Source organism: Geotrypetes seraphini, chromosome 1, assembly GCF_902459505.1.
Source record: "Geotrypetes seraphini chromosome 1, aGeoSer1.1, whole genome shotgun sequence".
Taxonomy (NCBI): Eukaryota; Metazoa; Chordata; class Amphibia; order Gymnophiona; family Dermophiidae; genus Geotrypetes; species Geotrypetes seraphini.
Window position 1 is genome coordinate 469,496,866 of NC_047084.1, and position 21,921 is coordinate 469,518,786.

The following is a 21,921-nucleotide window of genomic DNA, read 5'->3' on the forward strand; positions in this document are numbered from 1 at the left end:
GCAATTACTGTCTCGGTACTAAATAAAGGTCTAAAACCTGACTGATATTCATGTAAGAGAGAGAATTGATCAAAATATTCCATTAATTGAGAATGGACCAATCCTTCCATAATTTTTACAAAAAATGGGATGGATGCTACTGGTCTATAATTGGTGATCAATGCCAACGTCTAAAACCCATTTGGATTATCGGCAGTTGGACGACTTGTCTTTTAGATCATCCAAGTACTGATTTAAGCAGGTTTTTAGATGTATTTATTTTTTTTATGATGAACCCCATAGTGATTTGCCTTTTGAGAATGGACATTTTCCCACTGCCAACTTTAGGTATTTAGCACCATATGTCCGAATCAGATTTAGACATGGTACTACTCGAAAGGGTCCAGAGAAGAGCGACTAAAATGGTTAAGGGGCTGGAGGAGTTGCCGTACAGTGAGAGATTGAAGAAACTGGGCCTCTTCTCCCTTGAAAAGAGGAGACTGAGAGGGGATTTGATCAAAACGTTCAAAATACTGAAAGGAATAGACTTATTAGATAAAGACAGACTGTTCACCCTTTCCAAGGTAGGGAGAACGAGAGGGCACTCTCTAAAGTTGAAAGGGGATAGATTCCGTACAAACATAAGGAAATTCTTCTTCACCCAGAGAGTGGTGGAAAACTGGAACGCTCTTCCAGAGTCTGTTATAGGGGAAAACATACTTCAAGGTTTCAAAACAAAGTTGGACAAGTTCTTGCAAAACTGGAAGCTGGACTCATTTAGAGTATGGTCTTTGACCTGAGGGCCGCTGCGTAAGCGGACTGCTGGGCGGGATGGACCACTGGTCTGACCCAGCAGAGGCAATACTTATGTTCTTATGATTATGCCCCTCTAAGTATTTCTGTGATACTTTTAAAAACTAATGAAGATTTAGTTATAGGACAATGCATTTATGTGAACAAAATGAGTATGTTCATAATGGAGGATGTAGGATAGTGTATGAGAATATGTTGTATTATTATTATTTTGCATGTTGTTTTGTAAATTGCCTAGACTTTAGGCAGTATATAATTTTTTTAATAAATAAATAATAAATAAATGCATACTCAAGTCTCTTCATCATTCTTATCAACAAGACATGGATATTGTCATAGGTGCTGAGATCTTTTATTCACTTCTACATACTATAAATCTGTCTTGTAAGTTCAAAAGATTTGAACTATTTCTTCATGTCTACTAATGGTACCAGTATTTTCCCTTTTGCAAGCAGTTATTTGTGCTCTTTATTAGAAACCGTAATGAGTAAGATAGTTATATAAAATAGAAAGAAAACTTCAATAATCATTAGACTCTGTTAGACTGGCTTGATTTGTCTTCTTATATGTCTCTTTAATGGCTTATGACAATTGCAATTCAGACTGGATTCAAAACATCGCAGGCCAGAAATTGCTTTTACATTCCCCGATGATGAAGTTTTCCACTGATTGCTTTTCTTAGACCCTTCTTCATATCACCGTTCCTTAAACTATAAATGAATGGGTTTAACATGGGTGTTACTACTGTGTATATCAAAGCTGCAATCCGGTCTTTCTCTGGGGAGTATGTTGAAGAAGGTCTTACATACATAAGGATAATGGAGCCATATAATAGGGTAACCACAGTGAGGTGAGATGAGCAAGTGGAGAAGGCTTTGTGCCTCCTGTCAGAAGAAGACATCTTCAAGACGGTTATGATGATGCAACAATAGGAGAACAGTATTATTAGAAAAGGGGCCATCAGAGAGAAGGGACCTTCAACAAAGATCATAAGCTCATTAAGTGAGGTATCAGTGCATGACAACTTGTACAGTGCAGTCAGATCACAGAAGAAATGGTTGATAATATTAGAGTCGCAAAAAGATAAGCTAAGGGTCATAAGAGTGTGTAAGAGAGACTTCAGGAATCCTCCTGCAAAAGAAAGAGCCACTAAGTAAAGACACAGCCTTGGACTCATCACTAATGCATACTGTAAAGGGGAACTGATGGCCACATAGCGATCATAAGCCATCGCTGCTAGAAGGAAGCACTCAGTTCCTGCAAAAGAAATAAAAAAATACAGCTGGGTTAGGCAGCCAGCGAAAGAGATGCTTTTATTCTCAGAGAGAAGGATTTTTAGCATGTATGGAAGTGTGACTGATATGAAACAGATGTCCAATGAGGATAAAATGCTGAGAAAGAAATACATGGGTGTGTGGAGACGTGAATCAAGTTGGATCACAGCAATAATGACACCATTTCCTAATAAAGTGATCAGGTACATGATCAGAAATACCACAAAGAGGACAATGCATTGCTCCCTAATGGCTACAAGGCCGAGCAGAATAAAGCTGGATACAGAGGTTCCATTCCTGTTTTCCATCTTGTGGCACATAAGCTTAGAAACCTGCAAAAAATATGAAATAAACATTTCAACAAATATGAAATAAACATTTCATACTTTACCACTGAAATCCCCACCCTTTTAACTGGAATGTTTAATTTGAATCCAAATGTTTAAATTTTCATTAGAAAATATTGGGCAGGAAATCAAAAAATATAAACGTCTATAAAGCATCCTAAATTATCACTTGGCTGTCTTAATCTCCAGGACGTCCTAGTGCGGATAATCAAACCACTTCCTGGATGTCTAGCAAGGTGTCTTGGCTTCTGTGCGGCCAGAGCTTGAGATGGACTTGGTGGAGGCTTATTATAGACAGGCTTTGGGTGTGCATAACGGCGAGTTACCCTTGGATGTCTTGCAATGATAATTGAACGTTTTGTAACAAGTCCTGGATGGAACTTAGATGTTTGGAGCTAGACCTGTGTTTGAAATGTCTAAGGGCCATAAAGGTGCCCAAACGGATCAGATTACCATCAAGGTAAGATACCCCAACACTATCCCAATGCTTAGTCACCCCCTTCTACCACACAAAAATTAGAACAAAAAGTTACATACCTGGCTCTAGAACAGCAGCACCTGGTATAGGGAATCCTAGTAGATTATCAGGTGTGTAGAGTTACCTGGTGGGTGGGCTAGTGAGCCATAGAGAGGAGGACCCAGGCCCATAAGACATTCTAACCACAATATCTATGGTATTAAGTATGAGCCCTTCAAAAAACCCCAAAAACCTACTGTATTGCTAAATAGGTGCCACCTGGAGCCATAAGGGCTATTGGGGTGGTAGGTGGGTACAGTAGGTTTGGGGGGAGTTGGGGGGGTTCATCATAAATTAAAAGGGGGTTATGGTGAGATATACATCTGACACCCTTTATGTGAAGTTCACAGCAGTGCCCTCTAAGGTGCAATGTTGGGATATCTATGTGGCCAATCCATTACTATGCTGACCACTGCCACATCCAAGTGGTCTGGATTAGGATGTTTTAGACATGGACATTTTGTTATTCAAAAATGGCGAAAAGTTAAACATTTAAAGGTTAAAATGTTCAAATAGGTCATTTTCCCCAAAATTTGGAAGACTAGTGATTTTGAAAATAGATGTTTCCCCGCCTCAATATTTGGATGCCTTCTGGGATATGTCCAAAGTTGGTCTTAGATCAGCGGTCTCAAACACGCGGCCCACGGGCCGCATGTGGCTCTCCAGGTTTTATTTGCGGCTCGCGGTCTGGAGGCGATCATTCTCTTCCTTTTGGAGCAGCAGCCGGCTCGTTCATTCAAAGCCGCGGGTTGGCGGCTCCTTGCACTATCCACTCCTGCATCGGAAGCCTCTCTGATGTCACAACATCAGAGAGGCTTCAGACTGTGACCAGTCAGACGCAAGGCCTGCCAAGGTCCCAATCAAACCAAGAAAAAAAGTAAAAGTAAAACCCAGGAATGAAAATTTCAGGATTTTTCAGGATGTTAGTTTGAGAAATAATGCCACTGACCACCAGGAGGAGCCAGATTTATCTGAAGAAGAAGGTAGTGAGTTTTGTCCAAACCACCACCAGGGGAGCTCTAGAGGCCCCTGGAGATCTGCTGACACACCTAGAACAGGGCACGCCCCTAGACTAGATAAGCCAGCACTGGCATTCAGACCGGCAAGCCGGTTAGGGAGGAAGTTTAAGCCTTGCCTCCCTAGGGATCCTCCTGAGCCAAACAGGAACAACAGGCCACAACCCATGGAGCTGATCGAGGCTGAACAAGCTGAACACTTGTCCCTCCTGGGGGAAGAACCTATGGATTTTCAAGAAGCCTGTTCTGGCAGTGAATCAAATTATCCTGAGCTTATGCAGGTGGACATGGCTTCCAGCCACAAACAGTGAGTGTGTTTTCTTTTTGACTGTTTGTGGGCTGTGTTTTTTTTTTTCTTTTCATGGAATGTGGGTTTTGAGAAAGCTAGGAGTGTATGTGGGGAGAGGTTTTGCTTCCACCTTGGGAGGGAATATTTGAAAGCCTATTTTAGGGCCTTTATTTTTGCAAAACCTATTACACTCTCCTGTTCCTGGCAGACCTAGATTGTTGCCAGAGGCTTTCTTTTATTTTGTTTTGATTGAGAATTGAGGAATTCTGAATGCTGAACTTTATTTCTGAGTTAAAGAAATACCTGCTTTGGAGCAGGCTGAACAAGCTCTGTATTGAACTGTGATATCAAGGACAATTGGGAATTAATCAGCAGAAGAAGAAAGTTTGATTTTGTTTATGAACTGTTTGGTGTTCATGCCTTTTGGCAGTTTTTTTTTTTGCTTTCTGCTTTAATGATGTATGGCATCCTGACTAATGTGATAAAGATTGAGGATTTACTTACCTGCTTCAGTGAATGAGTAAAATTGACTTATTTTTCTAATCTACTACCTGTTGTGGGGACTTTATTTTTGTTTGAAAATAATTGTGAATGTTTTTGAAAGTTCAGTCCTGCAGGGTGACTCTCTGTCGGGTCACACGCTAGTACTTTGTTTGGGGCTACTTTCAGGATTGTTTCAGAGCCCTAATTTAGGCTATAATGGTGGCCACAAGACGCAGGCACGGATCTCGCAAGGAGCCGCCACCCACAGCTTTGAACTAACGAGCCGGCCAGACATGCTGCTGCTCCAGTGGCGTACCAAGGGGGGGAGGGGGCGGTCCACTGTTCTCCCTAGAGTGCGGCTCGCGGCTCGTCTAGAGCAGTGGTGCCCAACCTGCTTCCCTTCCCTTCTCACTGCTGCCATCGGGGATCAGGCTGGCACCGTGTTCTTTGATCTCCCTGCTTCTCTTCCCTGCGGGGCCGACCAACTCTCGCGGCCCGACGTCAATTCTGACGTCGAGAGGACGTTCTGGCTAGCCAATCGCTGCCTGGCAGCCCAGAATGTCCTTTCCGATGTTAGAATTGACGTCGGGCAGCGAGAGTTGGTCGGCCCCGTGCAGAAGAGAAGCAGGGAGATCTTGGTCTGTTCCCGATAGCGGCAGCTGCAGCGGCCTATTCCGCAGCAGCGGTGGCATGGGGGAGGGCAGGAAGGAAGGAAGGAAGAAAGAAAGAAGGTGGGGTGGGGACAGGGAGCCAGAAAAAAAAGCAAAAAATGGGGCGCGGAGGAAGGAAGGAAGAAAGAAAGAAGGAAGGAGGACAGGGAACCAGAAACAAAGCAAAAAATGGGGCACGGCATCAGAGAAAGACAGACATAGAGAAAGAAAGAAAAAGTTGGGGGAGGGAATGAGGTCTGGAGGAGAGGAAGCATACAGGAGGCTGAAAGAAGGGAAGAAGTATTGGATGCACAGTCAGAAGAATAAAGTGCAACCAGAGACTGATGAAATTACCAAACAAAGGTAGGAAAATGATTTTATTTTCAATTTAGTGATTGAAATGTGCCAGTTTTGAGAAAGAAAAGATATTGAACTTTAAATGTGAGTGCTGCAGAAAAAAATAGAGTACTTGGAGGGCCACAGAAAAAATAGTTAATGTCTTATTAAAGAAATGACAATTTTGCATGAGGTAAAACTCTTTATAGTTTATATATCTTTCCTTTTAACTGTTAAAGGAAAGTTTTATAAACTATAAAGAGTTTTACCTCATGCAAAATTGTCATTTCTTTAATAAGACATTAACTATTTTTTCTGCGGCCCTCCAAGTACCTACAAATCCAAAATGTGGCCCCGCAAAGGGTTTGAGTTTGAGACCACTGGTCTTAGACGCACTATCAAAAATGCTCCTCTATGTATAATATTAAACTATTTTGAAAGAAAGGTTTTCTTCAATGAATATGTATTGTACAGATAGTAAAGACTGCAAGATTAAGGCAGCAATTTTCACTAAGAGGAGAATATTATAAATTATTTATGCCTGCAAATAAATAGCATAGTAATAGGCTTTTATAGAACTGCATTCCTGATATGTATGTAAAATTAGGTGTCTACAGTCTGTACAATTAGAACTTAGACTAGTCTTTTTTTTAAATATCTTTATTCATTTTAAAGCCTCATGGGAAACATGCTGAGGATATATGAATAATATACGTCAGAAGAAATCAGTGACGATGAAGATAGTGGGAGGAGTTGACAATGTGGCCTTCCAGCATGTTTAGAGGATCATTGACAGGCCAGTAAGGAGGTAGACGGCGCCTTAAAGGAAGTGCAGAGGCAGGATTTATGATGGGAACCCCCCCCAAAAAAACTTTGGGCTCCTTTTATCAAGCCGCGCTAGCGTGGTTAGCGTGCGCGACTTTTAATCACGCGATAACCCCCGCGCTGGCCAAAAAACTAACGCCTGCTCAAGGCAGGTATTAGCGGCTAGCGTGGCCGGCAGTTTAACATGCACTATTACGCACATTAAATCGCTAGCATGGCTTGATAAAAGGAGCCCTTTGACTAGTCTTAGCAGAGACATTCCAAAAGTAGGGTTGGAAAGTGTTTCACATTTATTTGCATAACTTTTAAACATTCAACCAAGGAGGTTATTTTAGAAGACTTTCTTCACATTATCCATGTGAAAATTCCAGCATTTATACTTCTAAGTGAACATCTCTGCTAACCAGTCATTCCTTAACTAGCTAGGTTAGTAGAGGTCTAGGGTGGAGTCTGGGCAGAGCCAGGACTTAGCTGGTTAGAGGTGATATTCCATTCACTAAATAGATAAGCAAACACATCAGGTTAGATTTTAAAAGAACTGTCCTAACATTATGCATTGAATTAACTGAGCATCAGTCTGAATATCACCTAGGATCCAGTTAACTTCCAAGTCAAAGCACATACAATGCACATACATACAATGTACAACAAGATGGCATAGAGAGAAGCTCCTGCTGTGTCAGCGAATTTAAATACATGCCTACCTCGAGCGCTACTTTTCTTTTCTTTCTTCCTTTTTAAAACCGAAGCATGAAAGACTCCCCGCGCTATCGCAGTCTGTCTACTGCTCTGACCTCCCGACGCTTCCAACCCGGCCGCCAAGAATAAGGCCCACGTGTATGCCGAACGCCGAATCGAACAACTGGAGGAGTCGTGCATGCTGGGACTGCAAGGCATGCGTCCCGATTCTAAAAGTAAAACCTCACCACCACCGGGGAGCCTCGAGTTCCGGGCTCTGAGATGCACACAGGGAACAGGAATGGCCCATAAGGCTTGAGCTCCTAGGGAACCAGCGTTTGCTTTGAAAAATACCGCCTGATCTGTGACCAGCCTTCGGAAGAAGGGAAGATTTGTAGGAGCGGCCCACTGGGACGACGGGCCAGATGACTCATCTGCTCGTGGTTTGAACGGATCCAACTCTGGAAAGCTCTTCATCTCTAGAAAAAAAAAAGGGGGGAACACGGAGAACTCTCCAACTCTAAAGGATGGGAAATAGACAGGAAACTCTCCAACTCTAGTTAAACTCTCCAACTCTATAAAACTCTCCAGTTCTAAAAAAAAAATCTTCCACTCTCCATTGGATACACCATTTTTCCCTACATTAGATACACCATTCTTCTCTACCTACCGCCGGTGAGTCTGAGGAACCCTCAGGTGTGGGAGAGCACTCCGCCACTCACCGACGCTACGGCCCTCTGAGACAGTTGGAAGGCTCAGCGGAACAATTTGAATCTCTGCCTACCTTTCTCCGGTAGCAGTCAGGAGGACTTCATCGGGCGTGGGAGCACACTCCGACCCCACCCGATGCTACAACCCACTGAACCAGCTGGAAGGCTCAGCGGGACAGTTTGAATTTTTTACCTGTCCTTCCCCGGTAGCAGTCGGGTGGGATTCATCGGGCATGGGAGCACACTCCGCCCTTCCACGACGCTACAACCCACTGAGCCAGGTGGAAGGCCCAGCGGGACAGTTTGAACTCCTACCTGCCCTTCCCCAGTAGCAGTTGGGAAGGCTTTATCAGGCGGGGAGCACACTCCACCCCTCCCTGACGCTACATCCCACTGAGCCAGTTGGAAGGCCCAGCGGGACAGTTCGATATTCCACCTACCTTTCTCCAGTAGCAGTCGATAGGACTACATCAGGCGTGGAAGCACACTCCAATCCCTCTGGCGCTACAACCCGCTGAGCCAGTTGAAAGGCCCACCGGGACAGTTTAAACTTCTACCTGCCTTTTCCGGTAGCAATCAGTAGGACTTCATCAGGCGTGGGAGCACACTCCGCCCCTCCCCGACGCTACACCCCGCAGAGCCAGTTGGAAGGTTCAGTGGGAAAGTTTGAACATCTATCTGCCTATCTCCATTAACAGTCAGGAAGACTTAATCGGGCGTGGGAGCACACTCCGCCTTCCCCGAAACTACAACCCGCTGAGCTAGTTAGAAGTCTCAGCGGAACAGATTAAGCTTCAACCTTCCTTTTTCTTGTAGCAGTCGGGAGGACATCATCGGGTGTGGGAGATCACTCCATCCCTCACCGACACTACAACCCACTGATCCAGTTGGACAGCTCAGTGGGACAGTTTGAATTTCTATCTGCCTTTCCCTGGTAGCACTCAGGAGGACTTCATCGGGCATGGGAGCACACTCCGCCCCTCCCCGATGCTACAACCCACCAAAGCACTCAAAAGACACAATCCACCAAACCACTAAAAAGACACGACCATAACGGTACACAGCCGTTCGACACACATCAAGGACGCATTAACGAGCTCCATTTAGCGAAGCAACCGAGAGACCGAACTATCAACTTACAACTTACAGCTTGGTTTCATACAATCACACTACCAGACACACTAACTCTCAAAATGTTAACAACACCACAAAAACACATACAAGCTATCTTACTGATTGCCCTGATCCTAGTTATCTGGAAGACAACAGCAAACAACATCTTCCCAATATCAACTATATCAAACACCAATGGAATTCTCTACCCATCCAGACGAATCACAATAGACAGATGCACAGACTACCAGACCTACACCTACCACCCCAACACACAAATAATAATAAGAAGACTGACTAACCCCTACAAGACCAAAACGCACCCTCACCAAAGATCGCTCATCTACCCGAAAACAACCCACAGTGAACCAACAAACTACACCAATCTCACATGTGCTTACCTTAACATAAGAGCCATAGACCCAAAAACAGATCACATAAAAAACTGGATAGAAAGAGAAAAACTAGACTGCCTCTTTTTCACTGAAACCTGGCTTACCTCTGAAACAGACCCCAGAATAACAAAACTTTGCCCTAAAGGATACAAAATGATAGTGGTCTGCAAAGAAAACAAAAGAGGAAGAGGAATCGCCATCATAACCAAAAACACCGTTGACCTAAAAATACAAGACAAAATTACTACCCCATACATGGACTTACTAGCCTGTCAACTCTCAGGCACCTCACTCAAAGGCACCCTAAACTGCATGCTTTCCTACATAACACCGGGAAACTGGAACACAGCAAAACCACAACCTACAACTTAATCCTAGGAGATCTAAATCTCCACCTTGAAAACCAATCCTCCAAACAAGTAGAAACCCTACTATCTTACCTTGAGGCATTAACATACAAGATATTAGACCCACAAACAACTCATGAAAAAGGCCACCAACTCAACATTACTGCCTACATGACCCAGCAACCCACACAACCAGAAATTCACACATCAAATGGAACCTGGTATCGCTCCCTCTGATTAGATCACTATACGTACTCCTTCAACATCAACTGGACCAACAAAAACAAACCAAAAACACAAAAAATAACTTACATCTCACGTAAGCACATGGACGAAAACAGACGCCATAATCCAAGACTATAACCCCCAAAACTTCATCTCACAATGGAGCCAACTGAGCGCAACAACCTTAGATGAGCTAGCTCCAGAACAAACCAAAACCAAAATCCATAGAAAATCTGACAAATGGTTCGATAATGCAGACAACTAGAAAGAAAATGGAGGAAAAACAGTCAAGACTCCACAAAAGCAACATGGAGAAAACTGAACCGATAATACAAAAAAAAAAAATCAAAAGAAAAACGAAAAACATACTACACAAAGCAAATAGGAGAAGAAACCCAAGACACAAAAAAACTATTCCAACTACTAAAAGAACTCACAGACATCAAACCCTACCTGACAAGCAACAATGTCTCCACACCCACAGCCACCATTTTAGCAACGTTCTTCAAAGACAAAATCGCAACCATAAGATCCACCTTCAATGGAACACCTATGTACCTAGAAGAGATCACAACACCCTCCACAGAACTAGAAGCAGTTGCAGTAGACAGAACATGGTCCCACTTCTCACCAATACTATGGTCAGACCTCAACAAACACTACAACAAATATAGCCACGCAACTTGCAACCTCAACCACTGCCCCCCATACTTATTGAGAGCCTCCAGGACACTATTTCACATTCTACTCTTACAGTGGATACAAACCCTACTAACTGACGGCCTTTTCCCACAAGATCTCAGTGAAATCATCATCACTCCAATTCTAAAAGACCCCAAAGGAGAAACAGACCAACCACCCAACCACAGACCAATAGCCTCAATACCACTTTATGTCAAGCTAATGGAAGGGCTTGAAGTAAAAGTCCTAAACTCATACCTAGAGAATCACAACCTACTCCACCCAACACAATCAGGCTTCAGAACCAACCACAGCGCTGAGACTCTACTTGGTTCACTCATGGACACCGCTAGACAACTCCTCAGCACAGGAATAAAAATGCTAATTATCCAACTAGATCTCTCTGCAGCCTTTGACCTGGTAGATCATAACATCCTTCTACAGATACTGGACTCAATAGGAATCAGTGGTAAGGTACTATCATGGTTTATAGGATTCCTACAATCCAGAACATATAGAGTTAAAACAAACAAAGAAAAATCTGAGCCATGGGCTAACCCCTGTGGAGTACCCCAAGGATCACCTCTTTCTCCCACACTCTTCAACCTATACATTGCCTCCCTCAGCTCCTACCTAGACAAACAAGGTCTAACCTCCTACAGCTATGCAGACGACATCACCATTCTCCTTCCGTTCGATCAACCAGCACCATCCATGACAGACAAAATACACAGAACACTTGAAACAATAGCAACTTGGATGAAAGACAACAAACTAAAACTAAATCCAGACAAAACAAACTTCATCCTACTCGAAAATAACAAAACATTACATTACATTAGTGACTTCTTTCCACCTGTACCTTGCAGTTCTAGGCAGATTACATCAGAAGATAACTGGGTATTTCCAGGAAAAAATACAGTTTAGGGAGCTGGTTACATAATTGAGTCTTTGGGAGGAATTAACTGGACATTTCCAGGAAAAATTACAATTTAGGGAGCTGGTTACATAATTGAGTCTATGGGAGAAATTACAAAATAGGTAGAAATTTGAGGATTACATCGGAAGAACCTAGACATTTGCAAGGAAACTACAGTATAGGGGGCTGGTTACATAGTTGGGTCTTTGAGGGAAATTACAAGAGGAGTAGAAATTTGAGGGGGAATTTTACAGGGCAAGGGGAAGGACAAGGGGGAGTTAAGGTATCTGGATAAATTTTTGAATAGCCGGATTTTTATTTCTTTTCGGAATGATTTGAAGTCGCTTTTTGTTGTCAGCAAGTTAGAGATGGAAGGGTCTAGTTTCGCTGCCTGCGTTGCTAGTAGGTTGTCATACATCTTCTTGCGCTGAGTTCTATTGAATGGGGGGTTGGAAAATAGGGTCTGAGTTCTCCTTTGACTGGTTGTAAGGTTCCGATTTAGGCGATTGTTTAAGTAGGTGGGTGCAGTACCGTTTCTTACTTTGAATAATAGACAGTATAATTTGAATTGAATTTGAGCTTGTATAGATAGCCAGTGTGAATCTAAGTAGGCATTGGTGATGTGGTCAAATTTTCCAAGTGAGTAGATCAGTCTGAGGGCTGTAATTTGTACAGTCTGTAGGTGTTTTATTAAATTTGTGGGGCATTGGTACGGTGACCAATATTGGGTGCATCCTTCTTTAGGTACGGCAACCAATATATGCATAAAAACCAACGGGACTTATAAAATGTCTTCAATAGCTCTGGTTAATTTACAATAATTCAATACAAAAAAGAGCTATACCTTTAAACTGTTACATATTATAATAAATATTTATATTTTATTAAATCATTTTTTATTGTACAATATATTTTAAAAATCAATTAAATAACATCTTTCATACAATTCATTCACACCATAATAATACACGTGAAGCCCTCCCAATTTACCCTATTTATCCCACAGCTAAAAAGTCCATTCACTACATGAAATACTGTCTAATTAGCAAATCATAAGAAGTCTTCATCACTGTGCCATCTTTCACTTTTCTTGTCTTTTCACTCCATTGTTAACTCTTCACCGTATTGCATCAGACTTGATCAAACTGAGCAGTTAAGGCCAACACAGTTCTGTGTTTCACCCTTCATTGTCATGAGGGGCTTTAGATTACTGATGGCTTCACTTTTTCACAACCTCTTATCGTTCATTATACTTTGTATCTTGGCAACATACAAGTACGAGAAATCCAAACCAGGACCTTTCAACAGCTCAACCGTTGATAAGACTGAGTGTGGGATAAATAGAGTAAATTTGGAGGGCTTCAAGTATATTATTATTATGGTGTGAATGAAATGTATGAAAGATGTTATTTAATTGATTTTTAAAGTATATGGTGCAATAAAAAATGATTTAATAAAATATAAATATTTATTATAATATGTAACAGTTTAAAGGTATATATCTTTTTGTATTGAATTATTATAATGTATATGCATGAGACACCTACTATATGCAAATCTGTCTCATGCATATTCATTAGGGGTATCTTGAAAACCAAACTGGCTAGGGGTCCCCTAGGACACGATTAAGAACCACTGTAGTAAAACATCACACAGGTATCTTAAGTAGCCTAGTAAGTAGGTTAGTGAGACATATGGAGAAGGACCCAGGCCCATAAGTCTCTATAACCACTATATTTATGGCAGAAAGTGTGAGCCCACCAAAACCCACCCAAATCCTACTATACTGCCATATAGGTGTCACCTGCAGCCATAAGGGCTATTGGGGTGGTAGACAGGTGGGTAAGGTTTTTAGGAAGTTTGGGAGGGCTCACCATACATTAGAAGGGGGTTATGGTGAGATGTACTTCTGGCACCCTTTATGTGAAGTTCCACAACAGTGCCCTCTGCTCTATTGGTATGTGTATGTTGCTAGTCCATTACAATGCTGGCCTCTCCAATGTCCAAATGGTCTGGATTTGGACATTTTTTAACTTGGATGCTTTTGTGGTCAAAAATAGTAAACAAAGTTAGGTGTCCTAAGGTTGGACATCCAAGTAGATGATCCCTCTCCCCTCCCAGTAAAAAAAAAAGTACATTCAGTGGTGTTGAAAATGGCTTTTTCTTCACCTCCAATTTTGGACGTTTAGCAGGAAATATCCAAAGTCAGATGCACTATCAAAACTGGCTCTCCATGGCTCTTATTTTAGAAGCATCCCTAAATGACAGCATTTAAATATCTAGACAGGTTAAGGCATTTGAATGCCATTTCAAGAACATGGACTGTTCAGACTTAGGGAAGCTTATTATATCTAGATTGAAAGGGAGTGTGGAGAGGGTGGCCTGGGCTGAGACAACAATACAGATGTGCATACCATATTTTATATAGGGAATCCATGTCTGCATTTGGAGACCTCGATGTTGGAATTTACACCTCTTCTATAGCACACCTAAGTGTCTGCTGTAAGAGGAGCTCTAAATCTTATTACCAGTCACCATGATGCCAGCCTCATTCCCCAAACCATGTTCTCACCCCAATACTAGCTTCCCAAGTCTCCCTGGTATCACACAACCCACCCTGACATCACAAGCGGTTCACTCTGATATCACCCAACTCCCTAACATCATAACCAAGTCAACCCCCTCCCCCCGCTACCAGCAAATAAACCCACCTAGAAGTTTGCTTTATGTGAATCATTTTATGACAACAGTAGAAAAGAAATTCTTCAATGTTCTATCTTTCTTAAGAATCTTATGATGTTGCCACAGTGGCCATTCTCCTCATTACAGTTTATTTTATATTTCAGATATCAACCTTTTATTTTATATTACCTTTTATCTCCAATTTTATTTCATTCTGGACTCTTCCATCAAGACCTGTCTCCTTTCACACTCTTAGAGTCACCTTTCAAACATTTGCTTCAGAATTCTTTTTTGTGTTTCATTTTTGGTTTTGTTGGCTTCCATCATCCATACAGTTTTATTCTTGTTAATCATCCTCAAGTCTTCCTCTGCTGAAGTCCTCATTCACATTCATTCATTCTCTGTCATTCTTTCTTTTCTATGGCTTTCCCAAATTTAAATATTTTATGAGCTAAGAATGATGCTGCACTAGAAAATATAACCAGATTTTGTAAACCCTTAAAAAAAATACTGCATAAATAGAAACAGGAGAATCAATTTAAAGAGAATGAATGTCACAAGGGATAGCTTGTTTTTCACTGTTTGCTTTAATTGGTGATTCCAGGTGTTATTTATTTGACATTGTATAATAAACCATAAACATGGGTGCACTGGCTTCTGAGACTAATTGTGATAATGATATACAGTAATTACATAAAGTTTGATGCTATATTGTTGAGAATTCCCCTAATAATACCATAAAACAACAAAGATGTATACTGTGAACTTGGATTAGCAGTTTTTTTTGCATGAATATAGATAGAATCTTATGATGTTGCCAGGAGTCATCATGAACCTTATTGTAAATTCTGGATGAACATAGATAACAACCAAAGGAGCCTTTTGCAAATCCAATATGGAAAATATTAGCTTTTGTGATTGAAGGCAAAAAATGTCAGTGTTTCATTTTGCTGACTTTTCTTGCCTTTTTTGGGTTGGGCGAGAGGGGTGAAGACTTGAGCAGATGCAACTGGGTCTGTGGGGGGTGATTTCTTAAAGACAGATGTACAGAATATTGTTTTGTTTTATACTTTAATAAAAATAGTTCAATCTAAAATAACTGTTTGAGGTTTATATGGATGGGGATAGGGCTCACGGGAATGAGGACAATTTTTTCTCCATGTCATTTTCTATTCTTGGTTTTCCTTCAGTTTCTAGTTTAAAAGTTGCTTTCTCTCTCCTTTAAAAGTTGATGCCAGCAGCCTGGTTCTGCCTTGTGAAGGTGGAGCCTATCTTTCTAAAATAGGCTCTCCCATCCCAAGAATGTTGTCTAGTTCCTAATAAATCTAAAACCCACTTTCCTGCATCATCATCTCATCCATACTTTGAGACTCTGGAGCTCTGCCAGTCTCTTGGGTTCTGCATGTGGAATGAGGAACACTTCTGAAAATGCATCCTGGTGGTTCTATTTTTCAGGTTCCTACTTGAGAGCCTAAATTTGGCTTGCAGAACCTCCCTTTCACATTTTCCTATGTCACTGGTACCCACATATACCAAGAGAGCAGGCTCCTCCCAAGCACTGTCTAAAATCTTATCTAGGTATCTGGTATCATACCAGGCAGACAAGTTACCAAGCGATCCTCTTGTCCACCAGTCACCCAGCTACCTTCATGCCTAATGATCAAATCTCCAATTACAGTGTCTGGGCAGAAGGAATGGAGATACATCCTTGGTGTGAGAGGATATTGCATCCCCTGGAGGTCTCTGACTACTGGATCACTACCTGCCTTTTCACTTTTTTCCTCCATGGCACAGAGGTTTACTATGTCCCTGTATGCCTCCTCTATAAACTATAAACTTGGTGGTTGTGATGTGAATGATTAGCTTCACAAAGGGATGGTAGCCCTGAAGAAACCCTCGGGGGAAAACATGTTAGCTTTTGTATCCCTTAGAACTCGACCACGTTAAGCTAAATATCACATAAAATATATAAATTATAAAATATTTATTATAAAAACATTATAAACTAATATAAGAGACCTGGTGAAGATTAAATGCATAAAGCCAGATACTATGGAATATACTTGAGTATCCTGGTGGCATTTCTAAGGGTCTAAGTCAGGGGTATCCAACCTTTTGGCTTCCCTGGGCCATATTGGCTGAAAAAAAATGTTTCTGGGGATGCACAAACGCGCAAATGCTGCAGCAAGACAGAGGAGGGAACCAGCAAGACGTAAACACCCGGGGACAGCAGAGGAAAACACTGCATCAACCTTGACCGGGGCCGCACAAAATACTTCACGAGGCCGCAGGTTGGACAATCCCTGGTCTAGGTGATTAACAATATATGTGAGGGGGGATTAAGAGGTAGTCAGTGTTGGACTACTCTTGAAGCACCAGATTATAAAGAAAGAGGAACATATCTTAAATTTTCAACTCTTTCTTTCAGCTCCTCTTTAACCGTTGCTGAGTTCTAATATCATCTCACTGTCTCCGAGTTTTACCAATTGCTAACAGCTTCTAATGCTGCTTTGTTATCACTGACACTGCCAGCATTTCGTGAGGGTTGTTATCCCCACTGCATCAGGGTGTTAATTCAGCAACCTTTTTCTTCTCCAGTCCTCTCTGTGACACTGTCTGCTTCCCTAAAATATACCAAGATGGCGCCAGCGTGTTATAAAGATGCTGAAATTCAAATGTAATCACCTGTTCATAGAACTATACTCTGATTGGTTTATTTTCTCATCCAGTAACAACCATGAACCAGCGCTATTAGCACCATTCATTCCTTTCCAATGTATGGGTTCTCATTGGTACTGGCTATTCAGGCTCATTCTATATTTATATTCACTGTTATTCTCAGTAACAATTATTTTATCAGCGTCGTTTAGTGTGCATTAGTTTCTATTTAGCATTTCAACCCTATTATCTTTTAACTTCATTTTTACTAATCAAAGTCATCTAATAGAAATGTTGCCATTCCATGTTGCTGTTCAAACGCTGTGGTGTTAAGGACTTTAATCTAAAAATCCATCTTTGTTCTTTATGTGCTAGAAATCTTCTATATTTCCCACCTCTCCTCTCTTTTGGAACACAGCCAAGGACAAGAGCTTTAAACAAACAAACAAAAAGTCATGCTGCTTGTCTATACAGTGTTTTGCTAATGGAGCACCTATAACCTTTCTATTAATATTACTTTTATGTTCTGTTAATCATATGTTCAACTTCCTGGAGGTCTAACCTACATATATCAGGTCCCATGGAAATCTGATCACATATATCCGTTTTACAATCTGAACAGGATCTTAGTTCATATAAGAACAAAAGAACATAAGAATAGCCTTACTGGGTCAGACCAATGGTCCATCAAGTCCAGTAGCCCGTTCTCACAGTGGCCAATCCAGGTCACTAGTACTTGGCCAAAACCCAAAGAGTAGCAATATTCCATACTACCGATACAGGGCAAGCAGTGGCTTCCTCCATGTCTTTCTCAATAACAGATTATGCACTTTTCCTCCAGGAACTTGTCCAAACCTTTCTTAAAAACAGCTACACTATCCGCTCTTACCACATCCTCTAGCAATGCGTTCTAGAGCTTAACTATTCTCTGAATGAAAAAAAATTTCCTCCAATTGGTTTTAAAATTATTTCCCTGTAACTTCATCGAGTGTACCCTAGTCTTTGTCATTTTTGACGAAGTGAAAAATTGATCCACTTGTACCCGTTCTACTCCACTCAGGTTTTTGTAGACTTCAATCATATTTCCCTTCAGCCGTCTCTTTTCCAAGCTGAAGAGCCCTAACTATTTTAGTCTTTCCTTATACATACAAGAGGAGTTCCATCCCCTTTCTATCTTGGTCGCTCTTCTTTGAACCTTTTCTAGAGCCACTATATCTTTCTTGAGATAAGGAGACCAAAACTGAACACAATACTCCAAATGTGGTCGCACCATGGAGTGATACATGGGCATTATGACATTTTCCCATCTTCTAGATCAGCGGTTCCCAACCCTGTCCTGGAGGACCACCAGGCCAATCGGGTTTTCAGGCTAACCCTAATGACTATGCATGGAGCAGGTTTGCATGCCTGTCACTTCCATTATATGCAAATCTCTCTCATTAGGGCTAGCCTGAAAACCCGATTGGCCTGGTGGTCCTCCAGGACAGGAACCACTGTTCTAGATTACAAAAAACATCAGTGCACTCCATCACTTTGCATATTTGTCTTGAACCACACCCAGTGTACCCTCTTCTCGATGACTCAATACTACCCAAAATCTCTGCCAGTAATGATGGACATAACAGTTCCTTCAAATTCTTATTCCTGTGAAAGGCAATTCTCGACAACTGATCTTTGAATATTTCCACTATATTTAACATCTTCCAATGTTTTATCAGGATGTGTGATACTTGATAGCTATCTTATGCATAACAAGCATGGTATAGAGCAGACATGGGCAACTCTGGTCCTCGAGGAACTTAATCCAATCGGGTTTTCAGGATTGCCCCAATGAATATACATGGGATCTATTTGCATGCACTGCTTTCAATGCATAATCATTGGGAAAATCCTGAAAACCCGATTGGATTCCATCCCTCGAGGACCAGACTTGCCCATGTCTGGTATAGAGACTAATCCCCAACACCTAGCATAAGACCCCCCATTCCCCCAAGACATGTGCCCAAACCAAACAATCCCACCCTCACATCACTACCCCTCCCTCCACTTCAAGTTGGTTGTCATGTCACCTCATTGGCCAACCCCCCTGACCTTCTACCCTGCTCCCACCACAAGTCTCCCTATGTGCACCCATCCCTGCCTCTTCATCCTTAGATGTACCACAATGCAGCCCATTTATCATGCATGAACCCTAATGGTAAACTTCTCACACACACAGATCTACTTGAACAGGAGCAGCATCAGCACCAGCTGAGATGGATACCTCAGAAAGAAGAGGAAGAGGAGAGGGAAGAAGGAAGTGGAGGTAGAAATGCTGCAAGCGGAGGAGGAGATGCAGCAGAAGCAGCAGCAGCAGCAGCAGCAACGTGTATTAGTCATCTCCGCCCACTTTAGAAGGCCTGAGGGACAGGCAGCACAGGAGCAGGAAGACATCTGGTAGATATCAATATTTAACTCTTTCACATAGACAGTGCAAGGTAAAAATAGCAGTGCTTATACACAGGCCAGAACCGATATATCAAGGTGGAAAAAGCCTCAGACGACAGACCCTCCCACCATCCAGATTACAAAGGTATTAAAAAAGTGTTTTATTCTGAATTTATTAATGAGAATATGTTAGCTTTAGAATATATGCATCATAGATGATTTTTGCATTTAGTGGTGTAGTTAGATGCTTGATGGGGGCAGGGTTTGAACTCAAAATAGGCAGACACCAATTTTGTTCCCACCAGAATACAAAATACTTGAGCTGGCAGGGATCCCCAAGCCTCACCAACTGAAGACCACAGTCCAACAGCCAGAAACCTCCAACCTCTGCAGATGGTGGCAGTATCCTCGAGTTGCCACTGCATGCATGAAAACCGAACAGGCACGGGGTAGAGGGTGGGAATCGGGGCTGCAGCCGCTCTGAAATGCTGTTACTGTCTGCTGATTTGGGAAAGTTCTGGTTGTTGGACCTGAGGGGGAGAAGGTGATCATCAGCCAGTGAGACTGGAGGATCCCCACAAGCCATAGCAAGGGAAATGTTAATTGGGAGCTAAGCACCCCACCCTCACCCCGCTTTGTGGTCATGCCACTGATTGTGTTCAGTACAAAATTAAATGCACTTCTGGTTTTATTTCTCCAATGTTGCAATACTTTCCGAGTTGCCAGTTTAATTTTGGTGATTTTTATTTTTAATTTGTGATACCTTAGTCTGAATTTGCTGAAGATCTGTCTGTGTTTTGTGAATGAAGAAGTCATTAAAAATTGTTTTATGAGTGACAGTAGTGGCAAGTCAGGAAAAAGGGGGAGAGTGTTTTAGAGGCCCCCTCCTTAATTTTTGCCCTGGGCCCCAGTATGTCTAAAACTGGCCCTGAAGGTGGCATACAATTATTAAAAAGGTTTCTGAAAGGAAGTCCAATTAAAGACAGGACAGAAGCACATTCACACACATAGAGGAATAATAGTAATTGCAACAAATCATGACTAATGCAACATCATACACTCAACTCTAAATATATTAAAGCAGTGTTCTTCAACCACCGGTCCATGGACCGGTGCCGGTCTTCAGAAATTTGCTGCCGGTCCACATGGCCGGCATGTGCATCTGCTGTCTGTATTTTGCACTGTTCAGGAAGAAATGCATTTGTTTCTTTTTCTCTGGGGCTGTACTGCATGCAGAGTCTTACATCTTAGGGTTTTGTTTGTATATATTAGTACTTTTAGTTTTTGGTCCCGTATTTGCAAAGAGGTTATCTGTTTTCTGGTAGGAATGAATGTTGAGAAGGATACAGTGTGCTTTGTGTAGTTTATGATCAAACAATTTTCTTATTGATGCAGAAAACAAATATAATCACCAATGGCAAATTTAGGAATATAGCTTTGTGTAGTTTAATTTTGTGGTTAACCATTATGTGTTAATAAGATTATGTTGTGTGTGTATATATGAAAAAATAAATGGAAAAAATTGTGTTATACTTAGTACTATTATGGGGGCGGGGTCTGGCCCACGACTTGGCCAGGTGTTCTTCAACTGCCGGACTGCAGTCCACAAAATAATTATTTTATTTCCACTGGTCCATAGGTGTAAAAAGGTTGAAAAACACTGCATTAAAGTAAGCATCTCACCACTATCTGTTTATTAAAGAGCTTGATGGATTTTGAAATCTGCTACGTTTACAGTAAAATGTAATACTTCCCAATGCCACTATCACTGCTGACTTAGACCATTCAGCCTCAAAACCTTTGTAAATAAATTTCAATATTACATTCTCTTCCACAGGGGCACCCACAACCAAGGATGTGTGCTTCGTTTCATGCTTGCCTACCATCTTAGCGCATTGTATGTTGTCAACTCTGGGAAAAACTTCACAATGGCTTGACTTTGCACCATATAGTTTACTGAAATTCAATGATATCAGTCTCTACACCAGTGCCTCTCAAACTGTGCCATGACACAGTGGTGTGTTTGCAAAGAAATTCCGGATGTGCCACAAGAAATTCCAGAATTTTACTTTATTTCTAAAAATTCCCTTCATAAGTATACAGTACACTAGAATAATAATAATAACTTTATTTTTATATACCGCCATACCACAAACAGTTCTAAGCGGTTTACAAGGGAAGAGACTGTATACAGACAGCGACATTACAGAGAACTTTCAAAATTACATTGGCACGTTAAGTTTAGTCAGGTTTATCTGGAAGTGTTTTAGAAGTACATCAGGTTGAAGTGGGGTCAGAGAAATTTGTCAAAGAGATAAGTTTTTATTGACTTCCTAAACATTTGGTATGAAAGTGCGTTTGAGATGAAGTTGGTTAAACATTTGTTCCATTTGCCTGCTTGGAATGATAATGTTCTTTCGAGGTATCTCTTGTAGGGATGATGTCATATGTCGCGTACGCAAGAGTCCGTCAATGTTATGAGTGTCTATGTAAGGATACAACCGCCCAGATAAGCATCATTCTTTGACATGATTGGTCCTTGAAAACTAACAGCTAG

General features: G+C 41.5%; 1 protein-coding gene across 1 annotated transcript; it reads right to left on the reverse strand.

The window, feature by feature from the left end:
- Positions 1–1,429: 1,429 nt before the first annotated feature.
- On the reverse strand, positions 1,430–2,374 carry LOC117368719 (olfactory receptor 1020-like). The gene has a single exon (XM_033962481.1). The coding sequence runs from the start codon at positions 2,372–2,374 to the stop codon at positions 1,430–1,432; it is 945 nt and encodes a 314-aa protein (XP_033818372.1).
- Positions 2,375–21,921: the final 19,547 nt, after the last annotated feature.